Source organism: Euprymna scolopes, chromosome 41, assembly GCF_053919585.1.
Source record: "Euprymna scolopes isolate OS-2025 chromosome 41, ASM5391958v1, whole genome shotgun sequence".
Taxonomy (NCBI): domain Eukaryota; kingdom Metazoa; phylum Mollusca; class Cephalopoda; order Sepiida; family Sepiolidae; genus Euprymna; species Euprymna scolopes.
The window spans coordinates 15,421,861-15,439,123 of NC_136522.1; the positions used below are offsets into that span (position 1 = coordinate 15,421,861).

General features: G+C 37.2%; 1 protein-coding gene across 6 annotated transcripts in view; it reads left to right on the forward strand.

Annotated features, from left to right (window-relative positions):
• Positions 1 to 17,263, forward strand: part of LOC145266358 (uncharacterized) — a 165,834-nt gene that overhangs the window by 126,624 nt on the left and 21,947 nt on the right. For all 6 annotated transcript variants that reach the window (XM_080121976.1, XM_080121978.1, XM_080121979.1 and 3 more), the window contains 4 exons: positions 4,228 to 4,686; positions 9,888 to 10,079; positions 12,566 to 12,947; positions 16,512 to 16,931. In XM_080121976.1, coding sequence (XP_079978102.1) covers positions 4,228 to 4,686; positions 9,888 to 10,079; positions 12,566 to 12,947; positions 16,512 to 16,931 — 1,453 coding nt within the window. The remainder of the gene's footprint in view (positions 1 to 4,227; positions 4,687 to 9,887; positions 10,080 to 12,565; positions 12,948 to 16,511; positions 16,932 to 17,263) is intronic.

Below are 17,263 nucleotides of genomic sequence, written 5' to 3' on the forward strand. Positions count from 1 at the left end.
TTGGCTAAATAAATTTTTCTCTTAAAAACATATTTAGGATTATAAGTGTTGACAAAAACCAGTTGATAATGCCACAAAAATGTAATCGATTTTGTCACAAAATCTGATTTGTATTTTAATCAACAGCAAAAAATCCTGATCTGATGGAGAGAAATGGATGGCGTTTCCTGATTTAGCAGCGCAAAATACCCTAAATCAGTTGTAGAAATCTAAACAACACTCAAAAAGTTAAAAAAAAAAAATTGTTGCATATTGTTGGTTGGTTGGTTGGTTTTGTTTTACGGCATATCAACCCTTTTTAGGTTATTTAATGCCGAATCCAAAGATTTTGAAGAAAAAAATTTTAATAGAATATATTTGTTGTTTTTCTGTCGGTTTCTATTTAACCCATAGTTGGGACCCTTACAGGTACTACAACTCCGGGTCAGAGTGGATCTAGGAGCAATGCAAATTAAAGGATGGTTCCACACTCCCCAAAGCCCGCAAGCTGGGGCCTCACCACTGGATATAGTTTAAGGTCATATCCAGGACCGTTGTATATTGTAACTGTGTTTTTTTGTTGTTTTTTTTTAAACTTATTCTAACAAAAATTGTCAATTCCTGATTGCAACTCCAGCAAGAAATTGTCTTAAAAGCATCTTAAAATTTTTTTTTTATTTTTATTTTTTATTTTTCTTCCTTTGAAGATTGTAATGCTGGGTATGGGGCAGCCAAACCAGCTGCCAACACTGCCCCGCTTTTTTTTTTTTATTGAAACCAACCGAGAGCTCTTTTTAGTATCCTCGCTGTTCCCTTAAGTGCAATTGTCTGAATCTCTTTTGCACTTGGTTCACCAGGAATATTAGTTAGGTAGGACTTCAGGTTCTTCTTCATAAGTCCTGTGGCACCTATGATAACTGGTATGATTGATATCCCCTTTAGATTCCAATTTCTTTTCATATCATACATGAGACTTTCGTATTTGGTCTGTTTCTCTCTATCAACTCTGTTAAGACCTTCATCATTAGGAACACTCACTTCAATCAAGTTTGCAACTCTCTCTAACTTATTCCATATAACTATGTCAGGTTTCACAGCAGCATTTTCAAGGTAGGTGGCTGTAGGGATTACATGGTCGTAATGTATGGTATATAAGTCATTTCCAACTGTTCTTTCTGGTTCTGGAATCAATTTTATTGTGTTCAGAGAAATGTAACGTCAGGATCGCTCGATATCATAATCTAATTTATAAAACTCATTATGTCTGTCCGTCTACATATTTTCATGCTCTATCACTTCCGAAACTAAGAGCGATGCTAAGGGCCTCAAGTGATTGGATTTTTTATGGACCGTTCTTTCATGGGTCTTTGGCTAGTTAAAAATAGTTTTTAATGGGTCAAAAATGGGTAAAAATTGAAACAATCGTTATACATTTTGTACATTCATCTTAGTTAATTTTTAATTAGTTCATATGACATGTCACATTGGTACAGTGGTAACATCACCAGCATTGAATGCTGCAGTTTTGGTTTCGATTTCGATTCTAGCTGATGGCACCAAAATACGAGAGGCGGGCAATAAGTAATGCCTCTGACCCACTTCCAGTTGTCTGATCTAGCTGAAATTTTGCATGTGCAATGATTTATATCTCTACAGGTTATGTGGCAAATTACAGCTCTGAACTAATTGGGTTTTCTGTTTTACAGGTGTTTGAACTGAGTCAAGTGTGAAATAGAGCCTGTTGAATGTCGAGCAGTGATTCGGTTTTTGTATTTGAAAGGACGCACACCACAGGAGACTTTTGATGAAATGAAAGAAACTTATGGTGAAAATGCCCCATCATATGACCTTGTAAAACGCTGGCATCATGAATTCAAACATGGCCGGAAGTCTGTGGAAACAGCTCCCAGACCTGGTCGCCTCCCCCCCCTTCTGCCATTGATGAGGCATCTGTCTGTCAAGTTGAGGCTGCCATTTTGGAAGCTCAGCGCATTACTATTCGCCAAATAGCTCAAGATGTCACGATTAGTACAGGGTCTGTGGAAACTATCATTCATGGCCATTTGCATATGCATAAGGTGTCTGCCAGATGGATTCCCAGTTTGTTCACACCATTCCAGAAGGGAGAACGCGTCGAGTGCTCAAGGATGAATTTGAAGATGTGCTAAGAAGATGAGTCAAAGTTTTTCAAAAGACTGATTACACAGGATGAAACCTGTGTCCATCACTATGGTCCAGAGACCAAAGCCCAGTCAATGCAATGGAAGCACTTGGTCTCACCACCTCCAAAGGAGGCAAGGGTGGAGCCTTCCGCTGGCAAGGTCATGCTCACAGTCTTCTTGGACCAGGACGGAGTAGTGATGACGGATTTCCTGGTAAAGGGTACCACAATTACAGGAGCCTATTATGCTTCACTTTTGAGGAAATTAAGGGAAGCTATCAAAATCAACAGGTGGGGCAAGATCAGCAAAGGTACCCTCGCATGCTGCCAGATCAGAAGCACAGGCGTGTGGTTATGAAATCCTTCCCCATCCTCCCTACTCTCCTGACCTTGCACCCTCTAACTTTCACCTCTTCCCAACCATGAAGTTGTTTTTGAAAAGAAAGCGTTTCCCAGATGATGAAGCCTTGATTTCTGAAGTCACGTCGTGGTTGGAGGACCAACCTGGGGTGTTCTACAAAAACGGTCTCCAGAGCTGCATCAAACGATGGGAGAAATGTACAACTCTGGGTGGTTCCTATGTAAAGAAAGACTAATAACTGTGCCAAGTTTCGTTGCTCTACTTCTATGGGAAGTGGGTCAGGGGCATTAATTATTGCACGCCCCTAATATATATATATATATATATATATATATTTTTTTTACTTTTAAAATCATGACCCTATAATAATATATACGAAATCTGGATAAATTAAAATATCATATTTAAGCGTATTTTACGACCGGGCAAACCTCCCCTCACCTCCCGCGAGTAAAAAGTATACAAGTTTATTTGTTAACTCATTTAATTCACATTAGAAACATGTAATCATTTGCATGACAAGATTGAGAGTTACTCTCTTTCTCCCTACCTTTGTCATTCTTGCTTACTCACTCTCTCTCTCTCTTGTCACTGTCACTCTCTCTATTTGTCACTCGCTCCTTCTCTTTCTTTGTCTCTCTTTTTGTCACTTTCTCTCTCTCTTTTCACTCTCTTTCTCTCTTTTCACTCTCTTTCTCTCTTTTCACTCTGTCTTTGTCTCTCTCTCTCTCTCTCTCTCTCTTTGCCTCTCTCCCTTGGTCACTCTCTTTCTCTCTCACTTTGTCACACTCTATTTGTCACTCTCTCTGTCTCTTGTCACTCTCTCTCTCTCCTTCTCCCTTTGTCAATCTCTCACATTGTCACTCACTACCTATCTCTTCGTAAAACTTTCTCTCTCTCCCTTTGTCTCTCTCCCTCTTCCTTTACTATTCTCTCCTTCTTTCTTTGTCACTCCCTCCCTCTCTCTCCCTTTTTCACTCCCTCCCTCTCTCTCTGTCACTCTCTCTGCCTTTGTAACTGTCTCTCTTTGTCAATCTCTCTCATCCCTTTGTCACTGTCTCCCCATGTCACTCTCTCCTTTGTCATCCTCTTTTTCTCTTTATTATCCTCTCTCTCCCTCTCTCTCCGTCATTCTCTCTCTCTCTCTCTCTTTGTCATTCTTTCTCTTCCTTCCTTTCATCATTCTTTCTCTCTCTCTCTCTCTCTCTCTCTCTCTCTTTTGTCATTCTCTCTCTCTCTCCCTTTGTCATCCTCCCTCTTTCTTTCTCGCTCTCCCTCTCTTTCTCACTATCTTCCTTTTGTCACTCTCTCTTTCTCTCTAGTTCTCCATTTCTTTTGGGTACTCCTTCTTTGTTTATCATTAACTCTCTCTCTTCCTCTTTTCTTCTTCTTCTCTCTCTCTCTCTCTCTCTCTCTGGCAGCGTAAGATGTATATGTAAATATCAGACTTTGATGCTATGGCTACATTAAAAGAATAGATGAGAATTCTTGGTTAGATGTAGAACAGTTGAGGTAGCAGGTTCAGTTTACAAGAAGGCCAGGGAAAACATGTGAAGAAATAAGGAAAGACTTGAGACAAAAAGTGATAAAGACTTGATACGTGATCGATCAGTTTAAAAGTCAATTTCTGAAAGCCGTCCAACACATGCCAACCCATAAAAACAACATTAACCTCAACACGATCATGATCCTCTTGTTTTGTTGATATTTTTCTTGTCTGTTTTAGGTACAATTTGTGTACGGACATGATCGTCTCAGAAACCATTGGGGATGGGACAACACTCCTCAGTTCAGGACCAGGTAAACTTTTTGGTGAACTTCCGCTATCCGATGAGCTATCTGAAGACACGGACATTGGTCGGTTGATACTGACCAGCTGTACATCTGTCTATATTGCTTTGCCCATGTTTAGCAGCAAAGTCTACGAAGTGGAAATAGTTTCAGATAATCATAATTTCAAGGGACAGCAACGGACTAGCATTTACCTTTTGCTAACAAAGTCCTTCATTCAAGATCTTGGATTGACTCTAAATGTTTACCCAGACGTAGAATTACAATTTCAACTCAACCGACACTCATTCTTTCTCATGCATTTTGCACTCGACAATTTGGATTCCATCGATATTGTCTTTCCGGATCCAGTGAAGAACATTTTTTCGCAGAAAACTAAACCAACCAAATGCAGGTGAGTTCAAACAACTGGTTTACTATGTTTTCGTTTTTTTTTTTTTTTTTTGGTCCCCTGATTTATCGAAGAGGGACCTATGGTTTTAGTGGTGTCCATACGTCCATGCTTCCGTGTGTCTGTTAGTCCGGTCAATTGCCAAATTAGTCCATTAGTTTTTCCTGAAATTTTGCCAAAAATTGTATTTTATTAAATAGATGTGCACAGTAAAAAAATTTTTTTTGCGAAAATTCTTGTTACGTCCCCAGGGGCTCAAAAGAGGTCAAAATTGCTCCAAAATGGCCAAAAATGACACTTCTTGCCCCATAGCGTTTAATCCATGCATTAGATTTTCTTGAAACTTGGCCAAAATGTGGAGGCCATTGTTCTTAATATAAATTCAGTATGGATGACCCTGGCAAAATTCTGGTTTGCATCCTTCTAGGACTTTTAGGGCTAAAAAACATGCCTTTTTGGAGCTTTTTTTCATATTACTCAAGAACTTGATATGTATGTCTATATAGTGGTTTTCCATGGTGCTGAATTCAAATATACATGTCTTAAGGCATGAAACTGCATCATTTGTCCATTTTCACTGGAATTCGGCATTCCCAGGAGCTCAAAAGAAGTCAGAAATGCCCCAAAATCGCAAAAAAAATGACTTTTGCCCCATCCATTAGATTTTTTTGAAACTTGGGGAAAATGTGAAAACAATGTTGGCCCTTTACACTTCTCACATTCATCATTTCTTCACTATTTTTTTGTGGCATCATCTAACATGCATCACCAGGGGGGGGGGAGGCACGCACGCGCGGCTTGTTTTTTCTATTACATATTCGCTGAAGTTGATTCAATTATGAAATCTTTTTCAATCTATATAATTTATAAAAAAATCAACTGTTGTCATTGTCTCGATATATACACTTGGCAGCAATAATAAAAACACACAGAGATGGTTATAAAATATTTTGTTTATTCAAAATAATCTTTTCGGTTTCAGAATGACAGTTTTAACATTAGCTATGGTGCAAGAGGTGGGGTTGGTGTGTTTTGTTGTGGAGAAAAAGTGTTGCTTAGTTCGCCGCCGTGATCTTTCTCTCTCTCTTCTCCATTGTCTAAACGTCTATTTTATTGGGACAGATGACATCAACATTCCACCATGCATTGTCTTGAAAAGTCTGTCAGTCTCGCTGACCTAATCTCCGAGGATTCTATGCTTTCCTATTTAGATTTTTTTTTTTTTTTTACATCGTTCCCGGGAGCACCTGCATCCAGGCTTCTGACTGAATTTCCTTTGATGTCATTCCCGGGCAACTAGATTATCCAACATTATGACATATCAACCCTTTTTAGGGATTATTTAACTTCAAAATATATCTTTGGAAAAGATCTCTTTGTTCATATTTTATAGCATTTGTTCCTTTTTTTTTTTCACTTGGAAGTCACCATTTATCAAGGCTCAAATGCCACTCGAGGATAAGGATTAATGAATGTAAAGTAATAGTGCAATAACTGTTAATGGTGTAAATTGGGTAAAATAGATAGCTCCACAAGAACTTGTTTACATTGGATTTGAAGGCTACCATGTTGTATTCAACTGGGAAAGATATTAAGCACTTTGAATTGACTAACATATACCACTTACCAAATATAATCTATATATTAATACGATAGCGCATGTGTTATTTTGTATGCCATGCTTACATCTTTTTTCTTTTGAGTGAGTGTCCTTTAATTGTTAGGATCGTTTCTTATAATGAATAATTTTACTCAGAATTCTTCATAAGATCAGACAATGTTTTAAGGATATGTTATCAACTTTATTTGTTTTAAATCTTGGGAATGTCAATGTGCCAAACAAACTTTAGCATAAAATATGTGATTGTTAAAAGTCATAAAAGCCACACTCCTTTCCTACTACTAACCCTAAGTCTGAGTGGTAATACAAAAAATAAAGCAATTAGATGTGATTTTATAATTTTGCTGATCGGACTAAGAATTAGTGGTAAAAATTACTTAGCTGCTTACAAAGTTAGAATGTACCGGAAATGGGATCATTTTATATTATATTTATATGCAAAACTGAACCCCTATTCTAAATTCTAAAATGACGTTAGTGTATTCACACATAATTACCTAAAAAGTAGAATTTCCTGTGTTTAGGGGCATTTTAAATGCAAATAAAAGTTTTTTTGTTAAGTTATGATATTTCTAAATGTTTGTTTATATATTGTATTCAAGGTGTTGATAAACTTGTAAGATTTTCATCTATATTTTTCACTTTTGCCACAACCAAACAATTAAATATGTCTGGAATAACAATTGCCACATAAAAACTAATAAAAACAAATTAAATTAGGCCTGGAGAGTCAATGCTACATCTGGGAATGTGATACATTTTATTCAGTTTTCTTCATTAAATATGTGTGGAATAACAATTGCCACAGTCGTGAAGGATTTCCAGCCATTACTTTTGTAATTATTTTGTCTATCTTTTTTTTACCTTGACACATTTTGATTCATTTCTTTTCAAAGAAAAAATAAAATGTTTCAGAGGATGTGGTGATCAGACAACACCAAGGTCAATTAAGGCTAGAAAAAAATGTCCAAGCATTTAAAATCTTTTGGTATTAAAGTGTGAAGTCTGTAATAGGGATCATATGACTATTTATCAAATAAGTGCGAACAGCTTTTTAAAATCTGTGATATTGAACAGGCAAGTGAACTCTAAAATATTTATTTTGCTTCCCATAAAAATTAATAAAAACAAATTAAATTAGGTTTGGAGAGTCAATGCTACATCTATGAATGCGGTACATTATATTCACGGTTTTCTTTGTCAAATATGCTTGGAATAACAATTGCCACAGTTGTGAAGGATTTCCAGCCATTACTTTTGTAATCAATTTGTCTATCCTCTTTTTACCAAGACACATTTTGACTCCTTTCTTTTGAAGTCTGTCAATTTTTCGATATTTGTCATCTGAATGACGGAGCTTGAAAAAGATAGAGATCTCGTCAGGATCTATCGCCTTTGTCAAAAGGTTTTGCGAGGCATACAAGCACACACAAGCACAGATTCATTTTCGCTTTTATATAATAATAATGCCTGGGTGCCCGGCAACAAAAAAAGTGGTAGTGGGCAGGCAGTCTTGAACCCGAACAGTGAAGGAGGAAAAGAATATGAAAAAAAAATTTTTTTTTAAATAGAGAGAGAGGTGGGCTTGAACTCGAAAACATAGGGTATTTAATCTTTCTCGCTAACCATTAGGCCAAAGAGCATAGTGAATTCAACAAATTGGTAATTAACTTAAGAATCATAGGAGTCGGTGCAGAAATGAAAGTGGCTTTTAAACCTGACTGAGGGCCAGTTAAGCTTTCTGCTTTCTGTCGTGGTATTTATTTGCTTCCCAAAAAAACAATTAGACACAAGCTCGTTTATAATGTGGGGGAAACCAGCTCCCCCCCCAAAAAACAAATGGGGGCACTCTGGCCATATCCAAATAAATAGTAATTGTCTTAGTATGAAGGGTTTCCCTACATTGACCAAGGACAAATTACAGAACAAATACAACCAGGCTGGATTAGTCGATTAGTTTCGTCTTATTTATATGAATGAAAAGAACAAAAAGCTACTCGAAACGAGGGAATTTTTTAAAACTCGATCAGAAAAAAAAAAAAAAGAAGGTAGACGACGTCCGTTTGCGAATCTGAGATATTATAATCTAGGAAGTATAAGGAAACTTCTCCCGGAATCTAACCGACACGAGAACCCCAACGCAAAAAAACTTTCATAGCCATACACAAACACGATTACTATATTGTCCAACTGTCTACTGTACACTCTTTAACCCTTATCCTCGAGTGGCCTTTTGGCCTTGATAAGTGGTGATGCCTATGTAAAAAAAAAAAAAAGTGTAGAGACGACGTTCATAGGCAGGCGGGTTCGAACCTGAAGCCTTGAGGCGAAGGCGGAAAAGAAAGTGAAAGGAAACGTGATATTTTACCGCAAGGTTTAGAGGGCATAATAGTTAGCTTCTTTTTTTTAGTTTTTTATTTCGTCTTCCAAAAGTCAATTACCAACTCCTTTTTTTCACCTTCTTTTCCTCCTTCACGGTATGGGTTTCAGCTTTTATTTTATTTTTTTTTTAAAACCTACAAACGCCCAGGCAACGCCGGGCACCCCCACTAGTATACATATAAAAGTGAGTGTGTGTGCGTGTGTGTGAGAGGACACTTTTCAATGATATACTCAACAAATGATTATTCTCTCTCTTACAGTTCTAAGCTTTTAAATAACGAACAGCTGATTGCCGTGAAATACATCGTTAGCCAACGGGAGAACTTCTAAATGGCGCTTATGGCACTGGAAATTTTTGATCTATAGACTTGAAATTTAGTATATAGGATATTCAGACATGTGGAACACTTTTTAATTGGTTTTCATCCAGAAAAACATGGGTTGCTAAGAGGTCAAAATTAGCAAATTGGTATGTGGGTGGTTGGGTGGGGGAAGTCGTCGGTTTTTATATTTGTTAGCTGTTTCACGACTGCGCATGCACAATCAAGAAACATGACAGCTTCTTTATGTTAAGAATAAGATGTTTTGAAAACAATTTGTAAATGTTGTGTCAAGCTGGTATAATGGTTATCGTACTTGAATCAGTGGCTTTAGGTTTTGGTTTCAGCTCAAGTATTTTTTTTACTAACATAATACTCACATGCTCATGTCTCAGTTTCTGTATGAATTAAAATATAATATTTATGTATATTTTATGACTACTATACGCTATAGTATATATATATATATATATATATATATATATATAAAATCCAAGGTAAAATCCAATGTAGTTTGGTCAAAAAAAAAGGATAAAAAAGTGCTCAGTACTGAAGTAGAGTTACATCTAATTTTTATTTTTTTACCTTTTATATATATATGTGTGTGTGTGTGTGTGTGTGTGTGTGTGTGTGTGTGTGTGTGTGTGTGTACACGTCCCTAAATACGTTGTGACTATTTAGACGCAAGGGAGAAAATTCTTCCTAATTCATACAGAATATAATTAAAATAATAAAAATAAAATCGGCAGAAAAATATTAATATATAAGTAAAAAGTAAATATACTTGTAAAACTATATAAAAAAGTATTTGTAATAAATGTCAATATATAAGTAAAAAAAAAAAAGTACATATTTTAAAACGTTTATTCTCTCTCTTACAGTTCTAAGCTTTTAAATAAAGAACAACTGATTGCTGTGAAATACATCGTTAGCCAACGGGAGAACTTCCTCTGCCCATTCATTCTAAATGGCGCTTACGGCACTGGAAAAACGGAAACGCTTGCACAAGCAACAATGCAATTGCTCGACACTCAACCAAAAGCCAGGATTCTAATATGCACACAGTGTAACAGGTAAGTAAAAAAAAAATGCTTTGAAGTGAGCGGAACTTTCCCAGTTTTTATTGTTTATATGACACCAAATTATTACAATTATTTTAGAAACTAGCTGAAGTACATGTCTATGACAGGGCCTAAGTTATTACAATGATTTTAGAAACTAGTGGAAGTAATTATCTATGACAGGGTCTAAGTTATTACAATGATTTTAAAAACTAGCTGAAGTACATGTCTATGACAGGGCCTAAGTAATTACAATTGATAAGGACCGTCGTGTGTCTATAGAGACAATAAGTGCACAGTTTGATGTCAGTATGGGAAGTGTACAAATTATTATTCGCGAGGAACTGAAGATATGGAAGATTTGCGCAAAGTTTGTCCCAAGGGTGATCAGAGAAGATCAGAAAGAAAGATGTTGTCATGGGCATCAAGACAGTTCCCCACCCTCCCTGTAGTTTAGACCTTGCTCCCTGTGACTTTTGGTTATTTCCTAAGTTCACGGAAAACGTTAGAGGCTGTCATTATTAGACAACTGAGGAAATGAAAGAGGCTGTGACGAGGGCAATGGCTACAACGATTGTAGCTCTAACTTTATGATCATGCAGACCACAAAAAAACCTGAACAGACTAACTCTGATGCGAATAAAAAAAGTGACCATAGTTAATGACGAAATGTCAGGAGAGAACATAGCCTGCAAATATGATACATCAACATCTAAGTCGGTCTTGGTAGTGGATGGCTATAAATTTGAAACGGAGATGATAGCTGTACCGTACCTCACAGTTGGAATCATAAATACGACAAAATAAAGCTAACTAATATACCCCCCCCCCCCCCAAATAATGGAATAAAAAGAATATGAACTCAAAGTGGATATTTGCAAACAAATTGCAAATATGGCCTGCAGGGAAAAAAATGACCAAAATAGACAGAGCTGTTGCAAATGCTAACGGGTAAAAATCCCACACAAAAGAAAAAGAAAATAATTGCACGTCTGACCCCCTCCCCTCTTGCTTTCTCTCATTATCTCTCGGCGAATTGATATTTTGTTTTGTTATTTTTTTGTTTTGCCTAACCCTTTCCACTCATTGCATTTTTAGACAATATCGTAAGATTTCCCCCATCCCCATGATTTGTTTTTCTTATCTCACTTTTTCTTTTCTTTGCCTTCCCCCTCCCCCGGTCTACTTTTCTCAATAACCACGCCTTGGATTTATTTAAAATTTTGCACAAACATTAGTCACGGTGAAAGTAAATTTTTGCACAAATGGATTTTCCGGGAGAACTTTGGTTTATCCCCCCCCCCGCCAAGGTAAAATTGCAGCAAAATTTTTCAGTGCTTGTACAGTTTAATCAAGATATTAAAAAATGAAAATACCAAAAAGAATTTATATTGTACGTATTTGTTTTAGACTGGAGATCTCCGCAAAAAAAAGTTCACTTAATTTGATCGAGTAGTTTTTTTTTTACTGAGGGAAAAACATGTTTTTATGACAGCATGCAGTTTGAATGTTTAGAACACGCCATGGGGAGATAACTCAGTTTAAAGCGCCGACAAACCCTCCCCATCTTTAATACTAGCTTTTCTTCCTAAAATTCGAAACATGACGACCTTTTGCTTGGTATCGTAACAAATTGTTTTTTTGCTGTAAAAAAAAAAAACTACTTGATCAATTTAAGTGAATTTTTTTTTTTTTTTTTGAGGACTTCATTCCATAACGGATACATACAATATAACTTTTTTCAATATTTTTTTATGTCTGGATTAAACTGTACAAATACCCGTTTTTCTTATCTCACTTTTTTTCTTTTCTCCCCACCCCACTTCCATAGTCTATTTTTACAATAAACTTACTATAAACTTTCACATTCGTGCTTGCGTTCCTTTCACTGTGTTATTCGTTTTGAAAGAGTCTCCCCATTTCCTCTAGTTCAGCACAAGTTATTGAACCAAGACGAGTTTTCCGTTTATTTTTTCCTTAATTTTTTATTTTTTTACGTAAGCGCCTTTACGTAATTCCAACGTGGGGCTGATCATAACAGTTAAAAGTAAGAATTCATATTCTATTACATTTTTGGTCCCCCTGACATAGGAGGGGTTTGACCTAGTAGTTCACTTCCGTTTGTTTTTTTTCATACTTTTCTCAATAACCACGCCTTGGATTTATTTAAAATTTTGCACAAACATTAGTCATGGTGAAAGTAAATTTTTGCACTAACGGATTTTCCGGGAGAACTCTGGTTTCTCCCTTAAGGTAAAATTGCAGCAAAATCGTTTGAGGTTCGTTTGTTCGCACTTTTTTCAATAACCACTCCTTCAATTTTTTTTAAATTTTGCACAAATATTAGTCATGGTGAAAGCAAATTTTTCATTCATGGAGGATGACCTCTCATGATCGTCTTGTTTGGTGTTAAATTCAGACTAAGACAACATTAATGAATCCCGAGCAACGCCAGGTATAGCTAGTTTACTTATCTTCTCTTCATTTTTGTTTTCTAGTTCTGCAGATCTTTTTATTCTTAAACATTTGGACGAATACGTGAAGAAACAACAAAACCAAAAAATGTTACTTCGTGTTTATTATTCTGGAAGACATGTCGTGTCGGTCCCGGAGGAAGTGCGTAAATACACTCTGATGTCATCCACGCAGGATCGGTTTCGAAACGCCGAAAACACAGATTTTGATCACGCCCGTGTTGTCATCTCAACACTCGAGAACTGCCATGAACTGATCAAACTTCAGCTGAAAGGGATGTTCACGCACATCTTTATAGATGAAGCGGCCCAAGAACTTGAAGCTAAGGTTTTGCTTCCCCTATCTTTGGCCACGAAGGACACGTGTGTGGTCCTTTCCGGCGATTATCATCAAATGGGCGTTAAGGTAAGTGATGTGAAATAATAATTCTTTCCCTCATCTCTCTCACTCTCTCTCTCTCTCTCTCTCTCTCTCTCTCTCTCTCTCCTCTCTCTTTCCCTCCTCCTCTCTCTCTCTTTTTCCCTCCCTCTCTCTCTCTCTCTTTCCCTCCCTCTCTCTCTCTCTAACTATCTCTCTTTCCCTTTTTCCCTCTCTCTTTCCCTCTACTACCCTCTCTCTTTCTCTCTACCTCCCTCTCCCTTTCCCGTGAAATAATAATTCTTTCCTTCTTTCTCTTCTCTCTATCTTTCATTTTCTCTCTCTCTCTCTTGATGAGGGTTTTATGGATAAAAGATGATGGGAGATGCAAGGCAGCAAACATGTTTTAGCAAATAATGAGCTGATTAACCAGCTGACAAAGATGCCTTGACAGACACCTATCAACGGACAATGTTTGGGGGACCTTTTACAAAGCTAACTTTATTCCACATGTCACAGAGTACAACTGATTAAGATACAATGTATCGAGTTTGTGTATTTTACTCTTTTAGCTCAACACGTCTTGGCAGACGATGTTTTTTTTTTTGTTTTTTAAGGGTCTAATTTTACGCAACATTTTACTGACTTTGAAGAATCGCTGCATGTCGAAATTATGATGAGTCCTTTAATGAGCATATATGATTATGATGATATTTAAAAACGAGGCTACATCAAAGGGAAGTTACTCTCATATTTTTTTCTGTTTGCCAGATTGGCTTTTTAAAGCCAAATTTTGCAAAGTTGGCCTATTTTGAAGCAATTTGTGTTTCAAAATTTATATTTGGCCCATTTCAAAGCGTAATCCAAATTAATACAAAATAGTAAGTCTGCTACCCATGTTCATACATAATTACATTTCCGTATTTTATTGCTAGGGAAGACTTATCCTTTTTTTAAACTTTAGGAGCCAGAATAATTTTTATTTAAGTATACGAAACTAATTTGAAAAAAAAAATAATGAAAAAAATTACAGAATTTTGTTAAGAGATTACCCCCACGCCATACTATGGTCAAGTCATTAAATACCAAGACCTGGTCAAGGCAGAAAGATAGGCAAGTTTTTTTTTTCTTTTGGGCACTTGCCACACAAAAGAAACAAACGTAAACTGAATTTTCCAGGGATGACAGATCAGCCATTTTTCATTTATTTGAAATACATTCTTTCTAAAAATTGCAAACATGTTGCATATGTGCGGAAATTCTATAGCAAACCCCACTCTCCCCAATAAATTACTTCTACTTGTACAGCTGCCATTGCTAAAAGGCAACATGCATACCGCAGATTTAACCGACATAAGTCCAGTATAAACAGACAAGAGTTTATAGAAGCTAGAAGTAATGGTTAGAAAGAAATAGCAACAGCTAAGAGAGACTATACCAAAACCACCAGAAAACGCATCGAAGCACAGAAATTAGGAATCCTGGAAAATGTACAACAGTGTAGTAAATAATGGGCAATCAACAATTCCCCCACTATCCAACAATCACAAGGTTGTTTGCATGACAACCAAAAAGACTAACAGTCGGTTTGGCTCAAACTCCACAATGGATGCAGCAAACCACTCTCTCCCTGACTTTCCTTTGTGGACAGACGCCACACTAAATGATCTGAAAATCACTCCTTCTTAGGTGCATGCTATCATAAAAAACTTAGACACTTCAAAAGCACGTGGACCCTCTCTCATCCCGGCTGTGCTATTAAAGTGCTCCACTGAGGTTGCTCCAGTCCTCTTCAAACTTTACAACAAATGCCTTAACGAATCTTGCTTTCCTGAGTGCTGGAAAACTGCTTCTGTAGTACAAGTTTACAAGAATTCTGGCAAAAGAACTGACCCATTAAATTATCGCCCCATTAGCTTCTGCCCGCTTTTCGCCAAAATATTTGAGTCCACAATTAACCAAGCTCTAGTCCATCACCTTACAGATGCTAAACTTCTGACTGATCAACAATATGGATTTAGGCAAGCTTGTTCTACGATATCCCAACTGTAATCTCTGAACCTATATACCATACGCTGGATAAAGCAGAGGAGGGTAGAGAGGTAGCCCTAGATATATCTAAGGCTTTTGACAGGGTTTGGCATGATGGTCTTCTCAGGAAAATCAGATCATATTGTATCACTGGACGAATATTTAACATAATTAAACCCTTCTTAAATAAGAGAAAAATCCAGGTTGCCCTCGACGGTCGTACATCTAAACAATATGATGTAAATGCAGGTGTACCTCAGGAGTCGATCCTTGGATCTTTATTATTCCTAATATTCATAAATGACCTCCCTGATAAAATTGTCTCTGAGCTGGTATATATGCTGTTAACCATGCTCTATACAGGCACGTGAGGGAAAACAAATGAACATATATCTAGGGAAATGGCAGAAACACTAGAGGAAGACCTCCAATCTATAGTGGAATAGGGACAAAAATGGATGGTCACATTCAATGCTGCCAAGACTAAGCTTGTTTCCTTCAATAATTACAAGAAACCTTCGCAACCACCAATAGCTATGGCTAAAGATACATTACCTGACAGTAATTCTTTCAAACTTCTCAACTTAAAGTTTACAGAGAACATGAGTTGGAACAGGTATATTATAAGCATTGCCAGGGCTGCTGCAAGGAAGGTGGGCTCTCTCTACCGTGCTAGAAAACTACTTACGCCTGAAAGTATCCTGTACCTCTACAAGGTCACCATTCGCCCATTTGTGGAGTACTGTTGTCGCATTTGGACTGGTGCATCTGTTACTAGTCTCTCGCTCTTGGCCAGGGTTCAAAAGAGTTGCCAACTTGATAAGTCCTGAACTGTCATCCAAGCTTCAACCACTGTCCCATCACTGAAATGTTGCATTCCTCTGCCTGTTTTACAAATATTTTAATGGTGGATGCTCTGACAAACTACAAACCCTTGTACCCTCTCAACGTAACTTCCCCCCGACAAACCCAACAAGCAGCAAAATCCCACCCCTTCACAGTAGAGATCCCTAGATGTAAGAAAGCCTTCTACTCTAATAGTTTCTACCCCAGAACTGCTAGACTTTGGAACTCCCTTCCAGGTTCCTGCTTCCCCAATTGTATTGACATGCAGAAGTTCAAGTGTAGTGTGAACAGACATCTTGCTGTTCAACTCCCTACATAGTATCCCTGCAACTTATGGCCCTAATAGTAGCCCCCTACATCAAAGTGGCACTGTGCCTTGTTTGGGATGAAAATGGAATTAAAAAAAAATTGTACTTTTAATTGTTCTTAATTTCTCAACATTTAATTCATTTTGAAGTTTTAAATCTTTCCTCTTTTTCTTTGACAAAATGTGTTCCAAAAAGTAGCAGTTTGTCTGCAATTTAAATCCATTGCCCAAATAACGTGAATAATTGTTTCTAGTTTGAAAATGGTTTGCTATTTTGACTCCAAGGACATGGTCTCATCGATGGTTTACACAAAAAATAACTTCTTATGGTGAGTTCACTCGTCCACGTATTTCATTCTCAACACTTGATTCTTTTTTTTTAAAACCTGTATTTTATAAAACTTTGCTTCATTTCCTTTATTTTTCAGGTCCATTCTACTGTAGCTCGCCAACAGGGCCTTGGAGTATCCATCATGCAGCGACTTTTCAAACACTACGCCAACCACCCTCATCAGAACGTGAACGCTGATTCCCCTCTGCACACACTCCTGGTGCATAACTATCGCAGCGTGAAAGTGATCAATCAGTTTATTTCCACCTGTTTTTATGGCATTGCAACCAATCAGCAGGAGCTGAAAACTCTGCCGTCTATTTCCAGATTGAAACCCTTACAATTTTATGCCGTGTCTGGTATCGAGTCCCATTACCACAGCAGCCCGTCATATTTTAATGAAAAAGAAATTATCCAAATCGTCGATTGTGTGGTCAACATGTCGTCAAATTGGCCGAAAGAACTTGGATCTTTTAATCCAAAATCTATTTGCATCGTGAGTTCTTACAAAGACCAAGTAAGTTGTGATTCACTCGGATGACGATTAAGCCCTCTTGACATGCTTTTGAATTTTATTGTTCACTTTTTTCTTTTCTCAGTGATTTGAGAGGTATGAAATGATAGAAATAATAATAAAGACATAGTGCTTTCTCCAGACGATTCATTTCAATTGGGGCCAAATAGAGGTCAGAGCGATGATGATGATGAAAAGAGAAGCTTGGTTTTTAGGTGCATTAAAATTAACTAGCTACCTTTTAGTACGCTTTGAAATGGAGTACAGTTGCCACATCTGGGCAGGAGCTGCTCGGTGCGCTCTGTCCAGCTTTGATAGCGTTCAAAACTGACTTC